This window comes from Denticeps clupeoides, chromosome 2 (assembly GCF_900700375.1).
Source record: "Denticeps clupeoides chromosome 2, fDenClu1.1, whole genome shotgun sequence".
Classification (NCBI taxonomy): Eukaryota; Metazoa; Chordata; class Actinopteri; order Clupeiformes; family Denticipitidae; genus Denticeps; species Denticeps clupeoides.
This window is the reverse complement of record NC_041708.1, coordinates 3,939,313-3,954,068: the sequence shown is the minus strand read 5'-3', so window position 1 is coordinate 3,954,068 and position 14,756 is coordinate 3,939,313. Positions and strand designations below refer to the sequence as shown.

The window sequence follows — 14,756 nt, the reverse complement described above, 5'->3', positions numbered from 1 at the left end:
TTACAGCATTCGGGTTTTTTTTTTTTTTTTTTTTATAAAGGAAGCATATTGGAGTTCTGGCGGATGCACCTTTTGCCCGCCGCAGCGCATCAGAAGCTCTATTTCTGTGCAGAGGCTGCTGCTGTCTTCTCTCTGAAAATACCTCGTTGTCAGAGCGCCGCGGTGCATAATTTATAGCTTTACTTTTCCATTTTTTCCCCCCGCCGCCCCTTTTTCCGTGCGACCTCGTTTTGGTCTGCGATGCTCTGCTTGCAGTTGAGATGATGACGAGTCTGACAGAGACGACAGCGCTGGTGACTTGGATATAAGGTTTGGGTGACTTGGAAAATGGGGTAAAAAAAAAAAAAACAGACTAGATGGAGAATACAACACCCCCCGTAATTTCCAAAAGAGCACGACCATTTTCCGTTTCCACACCAACGGAATAGAAGCAGGACTTGAAATATTCATCTGCAATAATCTGAGGCTGATATGTTGTTGTGAGGAGGGAGAATTCCACAGGAAACGTGAGAATTGGAAATGTGTTTATTTCCTTGCTGTGTAGGGTTATGGCAGTATGAAGTTCTGCAGGGTCCACGTTCATGCCCACCTAATTGTCTAAAAGACTACTAGTGATTCGGAATTGAGGTTTAAATATGTAGGGAAAGCTATTGATAAAAATGAGCCGTTAATTGTTTGAATATTTGGATTTAAACCGTCCATGGTTATAGAGCATCTCAGGGGAGTTCCATTAGGAAGGAGGCAACGTCTCACCTGGCACTCCGATCACCGGTATCATCCGCTCTCTTCTTGCTGCCTTCATTTCTGCAACGGTTCCATGGATTTTTGTTTTCTTTTCCCCTCTCCACCCCGGATCCACAGCGATGCGGTTCTGTGACGGCCTTCTGGATCTCATAGCAACAAAATGCACACGCAGAATCAGCATCATGGGGCCACAATCTCCCTTTCATCAGGATACGAGTCGAGTGCAACAAGAGGGTCTGTTGATGTGGAAACAAAGGAGCCACTGTCTCTGCTCAAGTGACTTCCTCTCCCCCGCCTCCCGCTCTTTATTTCTGATTTTTCAGCCGACTCTGCGATATCTTCACAGCACTCACTGCAGCTCTATCTATCTATCTGTCTGTCTGTCTGTATATGTGTATATCTATCTATCTATGTGTATATGTATATGTATGCATGTGTGTAAAGATAGATAGATAGATAGATAGATAGATAGATAGATAGATAGATATAGATATTATCTCTGGTTACCATGCTGTATTTTTATTGTCTTGGTAATTAACTGTATCTTGAAGATTGAACTACCCTTAATTAATAACTACTACCTATTTAATGCCTTTAACACCTTACCCTCCACTCTTAAGGCTGCTTTTAGTGGCAGATTGAAAACGGTGGCATACAAAATGTTAATTGAAATCAGAGTTTTTAAAGTTGCTTCATCCACATGGACATTTGAAATGAATGCTCTCTGAATGCCAGACGCATTTTTGCTGCACTTTGCAGCTGTGTTCAATTGACGTTTTACTGGCGTTCGGCTAGTTGCTGTTGAACGCTCTTCGGGATTCAGGAAGAAATTGACACCAAGAAAAACGCTGCATGCAACGTTATTTGATGACATCCAAACGTGCAGCCAACCGGACGCTGGTACTGAGCGCCTGTGTGGATGCTTTGATTTGCTCCAACGAACAGAAAATTGGTAGCCGTAATGTAGAAAAATTGTTGGGACGCATCGTGATTAATCGATAATTGTTGCGTTTATAATCAGAATTGAATTGAGTAGTGAGACCAAAAGAAGGTTCACACGTCTATTGCATTGTGAACATTGGTTTACGTTGTAGTTTAGCGCGCTTTTCTGGCAACATCTACCAGCATTAAGACCCCATTTCTCGAAACTCTGGGGTCTGCTGCACAGACACAAACACATTCTTGTGGTTGAGTCCCATCAACATTGTTCACAATCCTTGGAATTGGCCATTGGCCACTTTGTTCATACCCGTGGTCTCTTCCGCAACTTTCCCCACGTGAGCGCAAGTCGCAGCCACGACAGCTGCCATTCCTAAAATGACAAGGCTCGGCAAGGTGACAAAAGGCAGCGCCTCCGCCGGGGCCCTAGGAGACGAGCGCGGTCGTTTTATTTCACCCTGTCCCTGTCGGTGCGAGATTGGGGAGAGGCAGCTCGGCATGTGCATGTTTCACCGGGAAGCGTTAACGCTGCAACCGCAGATAAATCCGGCCGTGTCATCGGCCATCACCCTGCACTTTTAGCCAGAGGCTATTTTCAGTTGTGTTACGAGGGAATTCGTATTTGACAGATTTGACAGTACAGGAACACCTTACTGATTTAAAATTTATAGTGAGAGAAAATTAATTTCTAATTAATGGTGGTTTTCTTTTTGTCCCCAGTACTGATGCAAATAAGTAGCCCAGGGGTCCACATTTGTAAATTGTACATGGGTGGTAGGAGCCTAGTGGGTAACACACTCGCCTATGAACCAGAAGACCCAGGTTCAAATCCTGCTTACTACCATTGTGTCCCTGAGCGGGACACTTAACCCTGAGTGTCTCCAGGGGGGGGGACTGTCCTTGTAACTACTGATTCTCTGGATAAGGGCGTCTGATAAATGCCGTAAATGTAAATGTAAGCAACGGCAGAAATGTTCTCCTTTTATCACACTGCCTCCTCACTGTGAAGCCTGAAGATATGGTCCAGCACAACCAGATGGACATGAAAACGTGAGAAGGGTGGTACACTAATGTATAGTTCATCTATGTTACTATATTTTGTTCTTGTTTGATTACACACGTTCACGGCCACACACACACACACACACACACGGATGAGCTGTGTTATCTCCGGCCTCCTGTGGTCGGCAGCTACCTGCATGCCAGCGCTGCAGAGTGGGGATTTGTCTTCACGCGGGCGTTGGTCTTCGCAGGACGGGGCTGGCAGCCATTGTTCCCCACAAATCCAGTTTCCTTAACACTGTGTGTGTGTGTGTGTGTGTGTACCTGCGTCTGTTTGCTTTTCTTTGCATGTGTGTTCTTTACAAGCGGTTCTCAGCGCAGTCTTTTTTTCTAGTCATGGGGTTATGACAGTGGTGTGTGTGTGTGTGTGTGTGTGTGTGTGTGTGGTTTGTCTGGCAGACTGTAATCTGCAGCAGAGTGGCAGATGGGGGACGGCGCATTATGGCAGGGCTCTGATGGGGGATCCGGGGTCAGCAGCTGAGGGCCGGGCCCTCTCACCGGCGCACCCTGAGCAGCTGATCCAGGATCAGCTGACCGGCACCGCTGGCCACATAGTTCTTCAAAATTCACACCAAATATGTCTAATGTTCCATTCATAAAAAAAAAAAAAAAAAAAAATGGAACTCGGCCTCAACCGGAACTCATTTGAAATAAAATAAGTAAAAACATGTTGACTAGGATATTCATTTTTAGCTGGACCAGCAGACTATGCCAGATTTGCCAGATTTTCCAACCGTTCGATTGGCGCTCCGCCCTGCCTGGGGAAATTGTAATATTTATTTTGGAATCTCGAGGCACTCGCGCGGCGTCCGGTCCTGCCGAGATTCGCGCGGTGACTGCTCGGGACAGGTTCTCGCGCGGTGCCGTAGTAAGCAGCTGGCGGGCAGATTAGAGGGATTGCGGCGTCCGCGGTAAAAGCGGGGAGATTCCCAGGCCATCCGTCCCCATCAGTCATCGACTTAAATCCGTGCAAGCTGCCACTTCCTCCGCCCTCCTGCTGTCACCTCCAAGTGAGTAGAAGATTTTTACCGCAGTACTGATGATGTGTTAAAAACAACTGGTTCAGGGTGGGTCTCTGTAGAACAGCATCATGGGAAAATTTTATTGTAGATGCAGGATTGGCTATTTAAATAAAAATCTAAAAAAAATTCAATATGGAAATTCAAGTGTAATTAAAAAGGGTCTTAGCAGTTTAATGGGTGTCGCCTATGATCAATCATTAATCCATAGCTATGCTCTGTGAATGTTATTGTTCTTTCCTCAGCACATTTATCACACAGTGCATACGTTCTTCAACAGAGCAGACAACTAATGACCACGTCAAGTTACAACTCATTCTAAAAAAACATTCCAAGGCTTGTCAGCGTATAAATAATGGGCTCATGCGGGTGTGATCGAAAGTATAAATCCTGATAAATGCTGGAGAGAATTCATCCATTGACATGAAAAGGCTCTGCATTAGTGGGGCAGTGGTGGCCGAGCGGTGAAGGAAGCGGCCCCGTAATCGGAAGGTTGCCGGTTCGAATCCCGATCCGCCAAGGTGCCACTGAGCAAAAGCACCGTCCCCACACACTGCTCCCCGGGCGCCTGTCATGGCCGCCCACTGCTGACCAAGGGCGATGGTTAAATGCAGAGGTCACATTTCGTTGTGGCACCGTGTGCTGTGCTGACAATCACTTCACTTTTCACTTGCCGTCTTTTCGGAAAGAAAAATGGACTTGTCCCGACTACCTTTAAATCGGCCGGCATTTAACATCAGACGAAACAGATGTATGCCGCTGTTGTTTACCTTTTTTCGGTGGTGTAAGGGCAAAAATAAACTGCTTGGTACTTATCAGTATCTTGACAAAGATACCCTATTTACCCTTTTTGCGGGTGTCTAATTATTTCTGTCCCCAGAACATGATCCTTAATTATGTTTTTTCATAAAGCAATTTTAAAATGGACGGAGCTCGATGATGATTGACAGCTCTCATGCGCACCGGATGATTTAAACCTTAGTCCCTAAATACGTCCCGTATGTAAAGAATCTTTCATGTTTTAACTGTTTGTTTCTGTACATTCTGAGGAGACCTTTGACCCAGTGCTATAAAATATCCGCCAAAGAAACAAGTTCTCAAGGCTCAAAACGACGGTTCCTTCAGATTAAAAGCACGGAGGACTAGTGGATTGTTGAGCTCAAGTTACATCCTAATTCTTTTGGTTCTGCCTGACGGCAGCGTAGTAACCTTCGGTAAACATTGACAAAGCGTTCATGCACTGCTGGCAAACAGAAGATTGCATTAAGATTGTACTGATTTGACGCAACTGTTGTGAGTTGTTGTGATCTGAGACGTTATCAGCAGGCACTGGTCTGATGTCCTTTCGACGCTCTCATGCGATGTGGAGTGACCAGTGTTTGCAGGTGTGACCGCGTCGGCAGCGCTCGGCAGCATGCCTCTCAGACAGATCTGGAAACAGGAGAGGACTGTTCAGTAACACCTTTGTCACTTTAAAATGACGAGACTTGTTGCGGGGCGGAGTTACGTTATATTAGTTTTATTGTAGTACCTCTTCGACATGGCACATTTTCAGTACTATACATAATATAGAATTTTACTGTCATTGTACTGAAACATTGTGTGTACCGGCCTGTAGAACCTTTAGAAATGTTATTTGGGATGAACTTCATGTCTAGATATTTGTTGGTGGGCGTGTTCCCAAGATGTCTATAGCAGATGCCATGTTTGTGACCCTGTACCCTGTGTCCTAGGGGAACGATGGAAAAAATGAAGAAAGTGGGGAGATGGAAGCTATACAACACATGGGCTTGACGTATTGGCAGGAGGGGGGTTTTAATCGTCCATCCTATCATGTCTGTATTGCTCCGCCCATATTAAAATTTACTTTACCTTAATTGGTGCCAGAAAATTGGCCCTGCGTCACATGGACGTGCACACAGGCAATGTGTGCCTTAATATCTACTCATGAAACAAATGATCTCAGTGGCTTTCACACAGTGAGACCTGCAACTTGTTAATTAAAGGTGGAACATGCACAAATTTTGCCCAAAGGAGATTTGTAGCTCCAACCAATAGGGGAATTTCACCAGAATACTATTATCATCCTAATAATCGTAGTAAATATCACATGATTTTCATCATTTTAAAAAAATTGTATACATTGCTATTGGTTCAAATCTCCAGTATCTTAACAAAAATGAAACCGCGTATGCATTAATTCAGTCAGGCCGTATATAAAAAGACGGCCGTGTTGTTTTGGCCAATTCTCGGTGGAGTTCTGCGAGGTGAACCAACAGGAACAGTTCCCCGCAGTGCTCACCAGAACCCGGCCCCAGCCTCTATATTAAACCCTGCAGGGAAGGAGGGGGGGCGCTGTGTTCGGTCCTCACCGAAACGACCCCTGAAATAGCAGTAATACACATGAATTTGTGATCTAGTCACCAGCGTTAATATTGGACAGCCTTTCACGTATAAAATGCATTAATGCCTGGAGAATGGCTGATATAATGTACAATTTGGCACTTGGTGCAAAAACCGGCTTGTGTTTTGTAATTATTTTGCATTGATACTATCTATTCATACTATGTTAAGATACATAGATAATACTATAAAATAATGTTTTACACTATTTATAGATTTATGTTCACTGGTCATGTTCATGCTTCTCATGTTCACTAGTGCACCAATCAGAACGCTTGAACTATAGCGCTTGATAGTCTGATGGTTATGGTGGTTAGAAGCCTGGTGGGGCCAGATGACCACCGGTTCAAATCCCACTTACTACCATTGTGTCTCTGAGCAAAACACTGAGTGTCCCCAGGGGGGACCGTCCCTGTCACTACTGATTGTAAGGCGGTCTTGGGCGTCTGATAAATGTTGGTGTCGGTAGTGGGTGTGGTCATGCTCTGGATTTTGTTGATTTCCACATGCTGGGCTGTACACGCCTCGGCCTCCTGGCTCTCACCTGTGCCAAACGGCTAATCACCGGCGTGACCCGTGGTGGAAGTGACTTTGCGGCTGTGAAAGGGGCTGTGATTAGTTACACTCTCAGCAGCCCCCGCCCATTACCTGGTTAAGCCCCGCCCCCCCTCGCCGCCGGTTTGGCACTCTTCTGTTTTCTCCAAAAGTAAAACGCCAACACGTAAACGGAGGGAAAGAACGGCGTGCACTTCCCGCGGGAGCCGAGCCTCCATCTATGGAACAAGCGAGTGCTTGTGTAACCGCCGCTAAAAAAAAAAAACGAAAAAGGAGAGAGGGAAAGAGAGACAGGACAAGGATGACCCAGATCCAGGCGGGCTGGAACCCTCCAGTCCGCTCGCAGGAGTTCTCGTTTGCTTGCTCTGCACCACTGATGACAACAACTGAATAACCATCATCATCATCATCACCACTTTCAGGCGAAGAGAGAGGGAGGGACAGAACAGAGGAAAAGAAACAAAGAGAGAGTTCCCTTTTAGTCCTCCTTGCTACATTCTGTTCTTCCAGCTCTGCGGCAGTAACACCCCCCCCCCCCTCACACACACACACACACACACACACTCTCTCTCTTTCGTCTTCCTCTCTCTCTCCCTCCCTCGCTTTTATTTTCTCTCTTCTCCCTGTCAGGCTCTCCGAACGCCTGACATGTGGCTGAGCCTCTCATCAAAGCTCAGCTCTTCCTTTAATGACCACAAGACTCCTTTTGAGAAGAACCGTTCTCTTCTTCACCCCCGCTCTCTCTCTCTCTCCTCTTTTTTTTTTTTTTTTTATTTTTTTTTGCGAGCGCTCGCGGGAGACAACCGGACGTGGCGATGGCGGCGGTGGCGGCAGCTTCTGTCCCGGGCTTGTCTCTGAACCGGGGCTGACGCGACGGCCGAGAGGTAAACAGGTTTACCGGCTGTTGTGTTTCTGCAGCGCAGGTAACTTCGGCTCTTTTTCTTTTTGTCTTTCGAGGGAACCGGCGCGGGCCGGTTCGGAAGCGGCGGCGTTTCTTCGCCTTTCGTCGCGTCTGCGGTAAAGCGCGAACTTTGGCCCACATTCTTGAAAAGCCCCCGGCGTTACGTCACCGAAAGACACTCTCGTCTGTTCTGGCGGGTCGCGGGCGCCCGCTTGCGTAACGACGCCCGCCCGCGGGCATCGATGGCGACGGGCACCGGGGTCTCGTTGGTGGACGACGTCCCCCCCGTTTAAAGCCGATTACGTCCACCTCCGCGGTCTACGTCTGGACGCGGTGAGCCGTGGGTGTGTGTGTGGGTGTGTGTGTGTGGGGGGGTGTGTGTGTGTGTGTGTGTGTGTGTGTGTGTGTGGAGGCAGGGCCCGGCTGCACTCTGACCCATTTAGCAAACAGCTCTCTGAATGCTACACTGTGCCGAGTGCGGCTGGTTCTAATTACGCCTGGTAAAAGGGGGCGGGGCTGGGGGCGGGGCGGCGCTGCCGCAGTAACAGCCGGAGGGGTTACCATAGTTCAGACCGGGAAAAGGAAATTTGATTGCGTGGTGGGTGTCTCTGTATTTGTGTGTGTGTGTGTGTTGGTCAGGCCCTGTTCTCAGGGTGGAGGAATGTGGCTGGTCCTTCCTCACCCCCTCATCTTCGGCGTTGCCAGATTTGTGCCATTGTGTTTCGGAACTGGCCGAGGCTCGAGTACCGCAGTGTCCGGACAACACACACACACACACACACACATTCTGCAGAGTGAGCCTAAGACCATTCAGGATCTGCTGTAAATATGGGAGTGGCCGGGCCTGACCACACGCACAGGTCACACACAAGGGCAAAGGACGGCATCGTGTAAACACGCGACGCGCGGAGCACGTTTTGGCGGGAAAATTGCACCCTTGTTTGTTGCACTGACGTGTGTGTGTAGCCGCGTGTCCGTTCCCGCGGTGACCTTCGGCGTTTCTGGGCCGGCCGATGGCGTCCCGGGCCTCCCCGCCGTTCAACTACGCATCAGTTTCATCGCTCTCCACCCAGTCAAATATTTTAGGGCCGAACGACGGCAGCGGAGTGACGAGAGGCGCCTTTTGCCTCAAAATAACGCCCTCTTCACCGTAATGTGTGCGTCTCCCTGCCGGCAGCCGGTGGCTGAGCACCCCTTACTAATGGGAAGTGGCAGATGTGACCTGATTGTGGTTGTGCGAGGAAAGGTGTGTGTGTGTGTGTGTGTGTGTGTGTGTGTGTGTGTTCCTTCGTCCGCATCCCTTCCGCTTCGGTTCAAACGGCGCCGGCAATAAGGTTCGATTTTTATTCTGGTTTTTCAGACAGGTGCCACTTCGGCGAGTAAGGCGAAGGGAAACGCGGAACCACACCCGCACCAGAGCGGCCGCGGCTCAATGTCTCCTGTGCGCTTCTTCTTCTTCTCCTTCTTTTCCAGTCTGCCGTGGCGCGGTACGCTTCTATATTTATCCGGCCCAGAAACCGCGCTGCTGCTGGAGCGCAGAACCGTTTACTTCCGGGTACCGGTCTCGCTCCCCCCCCCCGTCGGGCCGCTCGGTTGTTTGGAAAGTTCTCCGCCCGACTCGGCGAGGAGAGCGGGCTTTATTTTCAGCGCGGTTTGATGCACTGCAGCAGGATGAGTGGGCCGGGTCCGCCCTGCCCGCCGCAGCTGCCTCGGCCCCCTTTTTGTCTCACCGGAGCCCTGCCGCCACCTCGCACCGCCGTACGCTGCGCTTTCTGGTGGCCGGGTAAAGTGGGACATTACTCGACCGTATTCCAGGGGACGTTGCTCGGCGGCGGCTGTATAAATAGACCCGGCTTGCGGCTACAAAACCGGTTCTCTGAGCCAGGGTTACCGGAGTTCTTCCGATCCTTATCTAATCTAATCTGTCGCTTGGCCATGTTTGTGTTTTGAATTCGTTGACATGCTGTTTGAACTTTGGACAGGGTTTTTGGACCGTTTTAAATACGGACGCACGCCATGTGATCACATGACTGACTTCCCCGACCCTTTCGCCCAGTCCGACCCCATGGGACATGGTGGCAGGGCAACATGAAGGCGTAACTTGCTGATGACCAAGTTGGTGACGGCAGATGTCCTGTAATTTTTGTAATAGTGTATCTCAAAAAAAATCATTTGTTTTCATCATTTAAGACTATAAACATTCATATATGCCATATCCAATACACATAAAACTAAATATTTTATTTACGTTTCTGATTCTGAATGGAACTATACTTAGAATATTACCTAAAATCAACCAAAACGTATTGACAGTACAGAAATGTCCAACTCCGTCATTATTTAACTGATACTATAATACATAACAGATATTGGTAACAATTCGAAGGGAAAATCCTGTTATATTAAGAGGGGAATCTCATTTTGTGTTATTCGGGTGCATGATAGTTGGTTCTCCTCCAAAACTCCACCCCCATCCACAGGACATGGGTGTCTCTGATTGGCCGATGAGTATAACAGTCATTCAAATCTATTTGTCCTTCAGGCATCAACTCAGGAGATTTTGGAATCACCAAATAAGGGAATATCTTTCTGACAGATTTCTAGTAGAGTAACAGGGACACACACACACACACACACACACACACACAATGCCCGAGTGCCAGGACGCCCTCGACGGCAGGGAGACTGGGCGCTGGGCACCGCCAGGCAGTCGATGGCATCACACTCTGCTCATCGGCAGTGTGGTGGGAACAGAGGAGGCACATCAAAGTCGTCCCGGCTGCCTTTGAACTGTCAGAGCCCCTCGCGCTTATTTATTTATTTATCAGCCTCCATCGCCGCCTCACATTAACTACCCCCCCCCCCCCCCCCCCCTCCGTCCCATCACGCCGGATAACCCGAGGAAGGAAGGAAAGTAACGTGCCCTCCACTCTGCTTTCGTTCCGCAGACGTTCAAGCCGCTGGTGGGGAAGACGGTGCTCGGCTCCACGACGGCGGTGGAGTTCTTCTCCAACAGGCAGCTGGATTTCCTGACGGACGACGGCGCGTATCAGCCCTATCAGGTGAGTCCTTCTGACTTGTCCTTGTCCTGTAACTCCACGCTGGTGAAAGTGAAAGTTAAAGAATTGTCATTGTGACAGCAGACGGTGACGCGAAATGTGTCCTCTGTATTTAACCATCACCCTTGGTGAGCAGTGGGCGGCCATGACAGGCGCCCGGGGAGCAGTGTGTGGGGACGGTGCTTTGCTCAGTGGCACCTCGGTGGCTCTGGATTCGAACCGGCAACCTTCTTATTACAGTTCCGCTTCCTTCCTGCCCCAGTCCCGGTTTGGAGGTGGACCTCCACAAATTGCCTATTCTCTGTGCATGCGGTGTAATAAAGGGGAAAAAAACATGGCCGCCATATTTAAGCATGCTGATATTTTTGTGTAATGCTTGTTTGAAACACATCAGTTTATTCAGATGCATAAACAAAGAAATTATGGAACCCAGAATGAACATACTAGCATTAACCGTAGCCAGTCGTGAACCCACTGTGAAAGGTTTACTGTGTAAAGGCTGTTAACTATGTATATACACACAGTCGCGTTCCGTATCCTGTGTTCTTTGCGTCGGGTTTTGCCGACGTACTGAAAAATTAACGGAACAAATGCGGATACAGATATTGATGCAATACCTCCGTAATTTTATATGGGCAGTGTTGCGAGATGTCCGCGATCGTTTTATGATGAAGGTATTCATTCGTTTATTTGGTTTCGCGGACTCCACACTGTACTCCTCACCACCAGGGGTCAGACTACAGATTACGTCGCACAGTATGTACACAAGTATATCAGCACAAACATTAACAACACAACTGTCTACAGATACGTAGCTCACAGCAAGTATATTTCTTATGGCATTTTGTGGCATGCCATAAAAGTGCACAAGTGGAAAATTGGACTTCTGGTAGCTTTTTTCTTTAAATGTTCCCAGTTGAAGGTCTTGCGAGGTTAGTGACGTTTTAGCAGCCATGAATCATCATCGTGTTCATTCACGGCATTGTCCAGAGCGACGTGCTTCATATCATGTGTGTACTTGATTGTTGAGTTTGTTGACCACCCTGGGACCCGTCTTTGTTGTGTCTGTTTCCGAGACCTTGAGACTCTCCTCGTTCCCTGGCCAGATATCTTTTTGTTTTAGTCTGGTGTGGTTTTTGCGTTACGGTATGAAATGTCTTATTGTGTGCAGTGTGTGAAAAGTGTGTGGCAACACTCCCTGGCTGACTGCTGTATATTACATAATGCAGGATATGTTCTGAGTGTATTGATTACAGACTATAATTACCAATTGTGATCATTTTGGATGGTCAGTAAGGTTTGGCCTTTATTTGATGTGTTTGTTGGGCTGTGATGGTTTGCATGGTGAGTGGAGAGAGGGAACACACTCTCTCTCTCTCAGGGTGGTAGTAGCCACACACTCGCCTATGAACCAGAAGACCCAGGTTCAAATCCCACTTACTACCATTGTGTCCCTGAGCACGACACTTAACCCTGAGTGTCTCCAGGGGGGGGACTGTCCCTGTAACTACTGATTGTAAGTCGCTCTGGATAAGGGCGTCCGATAAATCCCGTAAATGTACTTGTAGTATTTCCTCTCGCTGTTGATTTATATTCACCCCGCATTCCACGCCACCGTTCTGTGGTTCCCCATCCCGAGTGGAGATGGAAGAGCCATCTGCCAGCGATTTGAAAAGCCCTTCCTCTGGCACAAGCCCAGAACCTACTGCACGGGGACGAGCCACGTCTCTGAGGAAATGCAGATTCCACCACCTCGTCTGTAATTTGTCTGGATTTCTGTTGAAATGCGTCACTCTGGACCGGTGATGCTTGCGGTCCCATGGTCAACGGGCTTGGGGCAAGTTCAGAGCGTTCCCCCGATTAACGCACTTAACCTCGGGGTGCTCATCGGTGTATGGACGAGTGCGAACAAAGGATCGCTGGATCTTTGAGGATATTCTCATCCCCGAGATTGGCGGGGGAGGAGAGGGACGTCGTTCACTCGGTAATGATGTGGATCCGGATTTCTCTGGCAGCGCGTAAAAGCACGGCTCGGTGAATGCATTACCTTTTCCTCTCTGTTCACCTCGCTCAACGCCGCCGCCGTTATTCTGGGGTGAACATGGCACCATGACATAAAATCCTTTTTTTTTATTTGTAAACCCCCATATGACGAGATGAAAAAGTGACAGTAATTCACGTCAAAGACTTTGTTTGCTATAGTAATTTGTCTACGTTAGTTGGTTTTGTGCTCACGTTTTTCGGAAATTTTACAAATTTGACACATTTTTTATATATTAAAAAAATTTTACCTAACTGTACTCGCCGATGGTGAGGTATTTACAGCTTTTACTAACTGTCATGCTATGATGTGTGACGTATTGACCCGAGGGACACACTGTTCATCTCCTGGATGTCTAGACACAGTTACACACCAGCAAAAAGTGCAGGATGGGTAGTTAGCTCGTCCCTAACTACACGATCTGCGTGCTTCGGAAACACGGCCTCCGGATGAGGACCGGCTCCTGTGTTTCGGCAAGAGCCTCCACTGGCTCTTTTTCCACCCTGCGTGCTGGGCCGGGGGAACGGGGCGGTACTGGCCGGAGCGCCGGCAATCTGTTTGGCATAAACGACACAATGGAGGCTCTGTTGGAGAGGCCAGCGGGCTCTGGAGCTGTGCGTGTCTGCGTACGCGCGTGTAGGAGGGGGGGACTGAGCCGCTCTGGTTGGACGCCGAGGGGAGATGGCTGCGTGCGGAGTGACTCAGGCTTCCAGCAACACGGAGCGGCGGAGCGCCGGCGACGTTCCGGTCTGTTACAGTGTTATTTTCCAGCAGCAGCAGTGAGATGGGAGCGGTCGCTGCGCGCAGGGCTTGTTCGATTGGACTTTACACCAGCCAGCAAAGCCCCATGCTCGCCGTGCATCATAACCTCCATTCGCCCTTATTTGTACTAACTGTACGGCCATTTCTGTGTATAGGTTTGTTAATTCATTTAATAAATGCACATACAATTTATTATTTCTAAACGTATATGTTTATTGATCTGTTTTTGTCACACCACCGCTGTGTGAGACACTTTGCACACTCATATGCAATGTACCTGTGTGTGGGTGTCATGTGATGTGACAATAAAAGCAGTTCAGTTCATTACAGTTAGAATCTTGAATCAGAGGGAAGACGCCTCCGCCACAAGCAAATCTTGACATTGTTGGAGGTTTTGCACGTTGTGGAAGATGATCAGGGCTGGTGCTGCGATGGTGTCTTGCAGTGGGGCACCACATTGGGAACATTTGGCTAAAAGTGTATGGAATATCTTGAGTGTGTCGCATTTTGATTTTGGAATAAAATGTGCAAATCGGATCCTCGCCACTTCCCGTCTGAGCCTTTCCCTAATACTGTGATAGTTTCAGGCTGCCTGAAGTTTTTCCATGAAGTTATGAAACCGGTCAGTGGCGCTTTACGATCTCCGTGACTGATACAATGATATTTTCGCAGTTAATGCATTCCGTAATTTTTGGTGTTGCCAGGAAGGGCCAATAATAAGCCTCTCTGATAGTTTATTACCAGTTAAAATGAACAAATAGCTGCAGTGTTCTCCACCCCGGTTCACCTGAGTTCTTCACTCATGGTGCTGGAGTCACATAGTACGGCATTGATCATCCTGTAGCTACAGGGACCGTCACCGGGGAGACACTCGAGTGTCTTGCTCGGAGACAGAATGGCAGTAAGTGAGTTTTGAACCTGTGACCTCTGGTCTTTTGGTTCATACCCACTAGGCTACTACCACCCAACTAACTGAAACATAGTTTGCACATCAGATTTATAGTGACCTTTCATTTACACATCGCCCCAGTCATGTTGTGTTTCCGTGGACGCCATTGGCGGCCGGGGGGGGAGGCGAGGCTCGTTTATAGTTTGCCTGCAGCGGCGAGGAGCTCGTGTTACAGAAGAAAGGCGTGCTGTCTGTCTCCGCAGTAAAACCGGTGCAGTGACTCCAGCTTAATGGTGATAACGTTGAGCGACTCGATGGGCTTTCCATCCTCGCTGCTGGTGCCGTCACGTACCGGCCTGATAAAGACGGCCATTTGTGATTA

At 48.4% G+C, this 14,756-nt stretch overlaps 1 protein-coding gene across 6 annotated transcripts in view; it reads left to right on the top strand.

Moving 5' to 3' along the window:
• jmjd1cb (jumonji domain containing 1Cb) overlaps window positions 1-14,756 on the top strand; it is an 83,732-nt gene that overhangs the window by 44,946 nt on the left and 24,030 nt on the right. For 3 of the 6 annotated variants that reach the window (XM_028968553.1, XM_028968552.1, XM_028968551.1), the window contains exon 3: window positions 10,572-10,685. In XM_028968553.1, the coding sequence (XP_028824386.1) occupies window positions 10,572-10,685 (114 nt within the window). Of the gene's footprint in view, window positions 1-7,491; window positions 7,646-7,745; window positions 7,957-10,571; window positions 10,686-14,756 lie in introns of those variants that run through there. The other 3 variants (XM_028968556.1, XM_028968555.1, XM_028968557.1) reach the window with 3 other exon arrangements.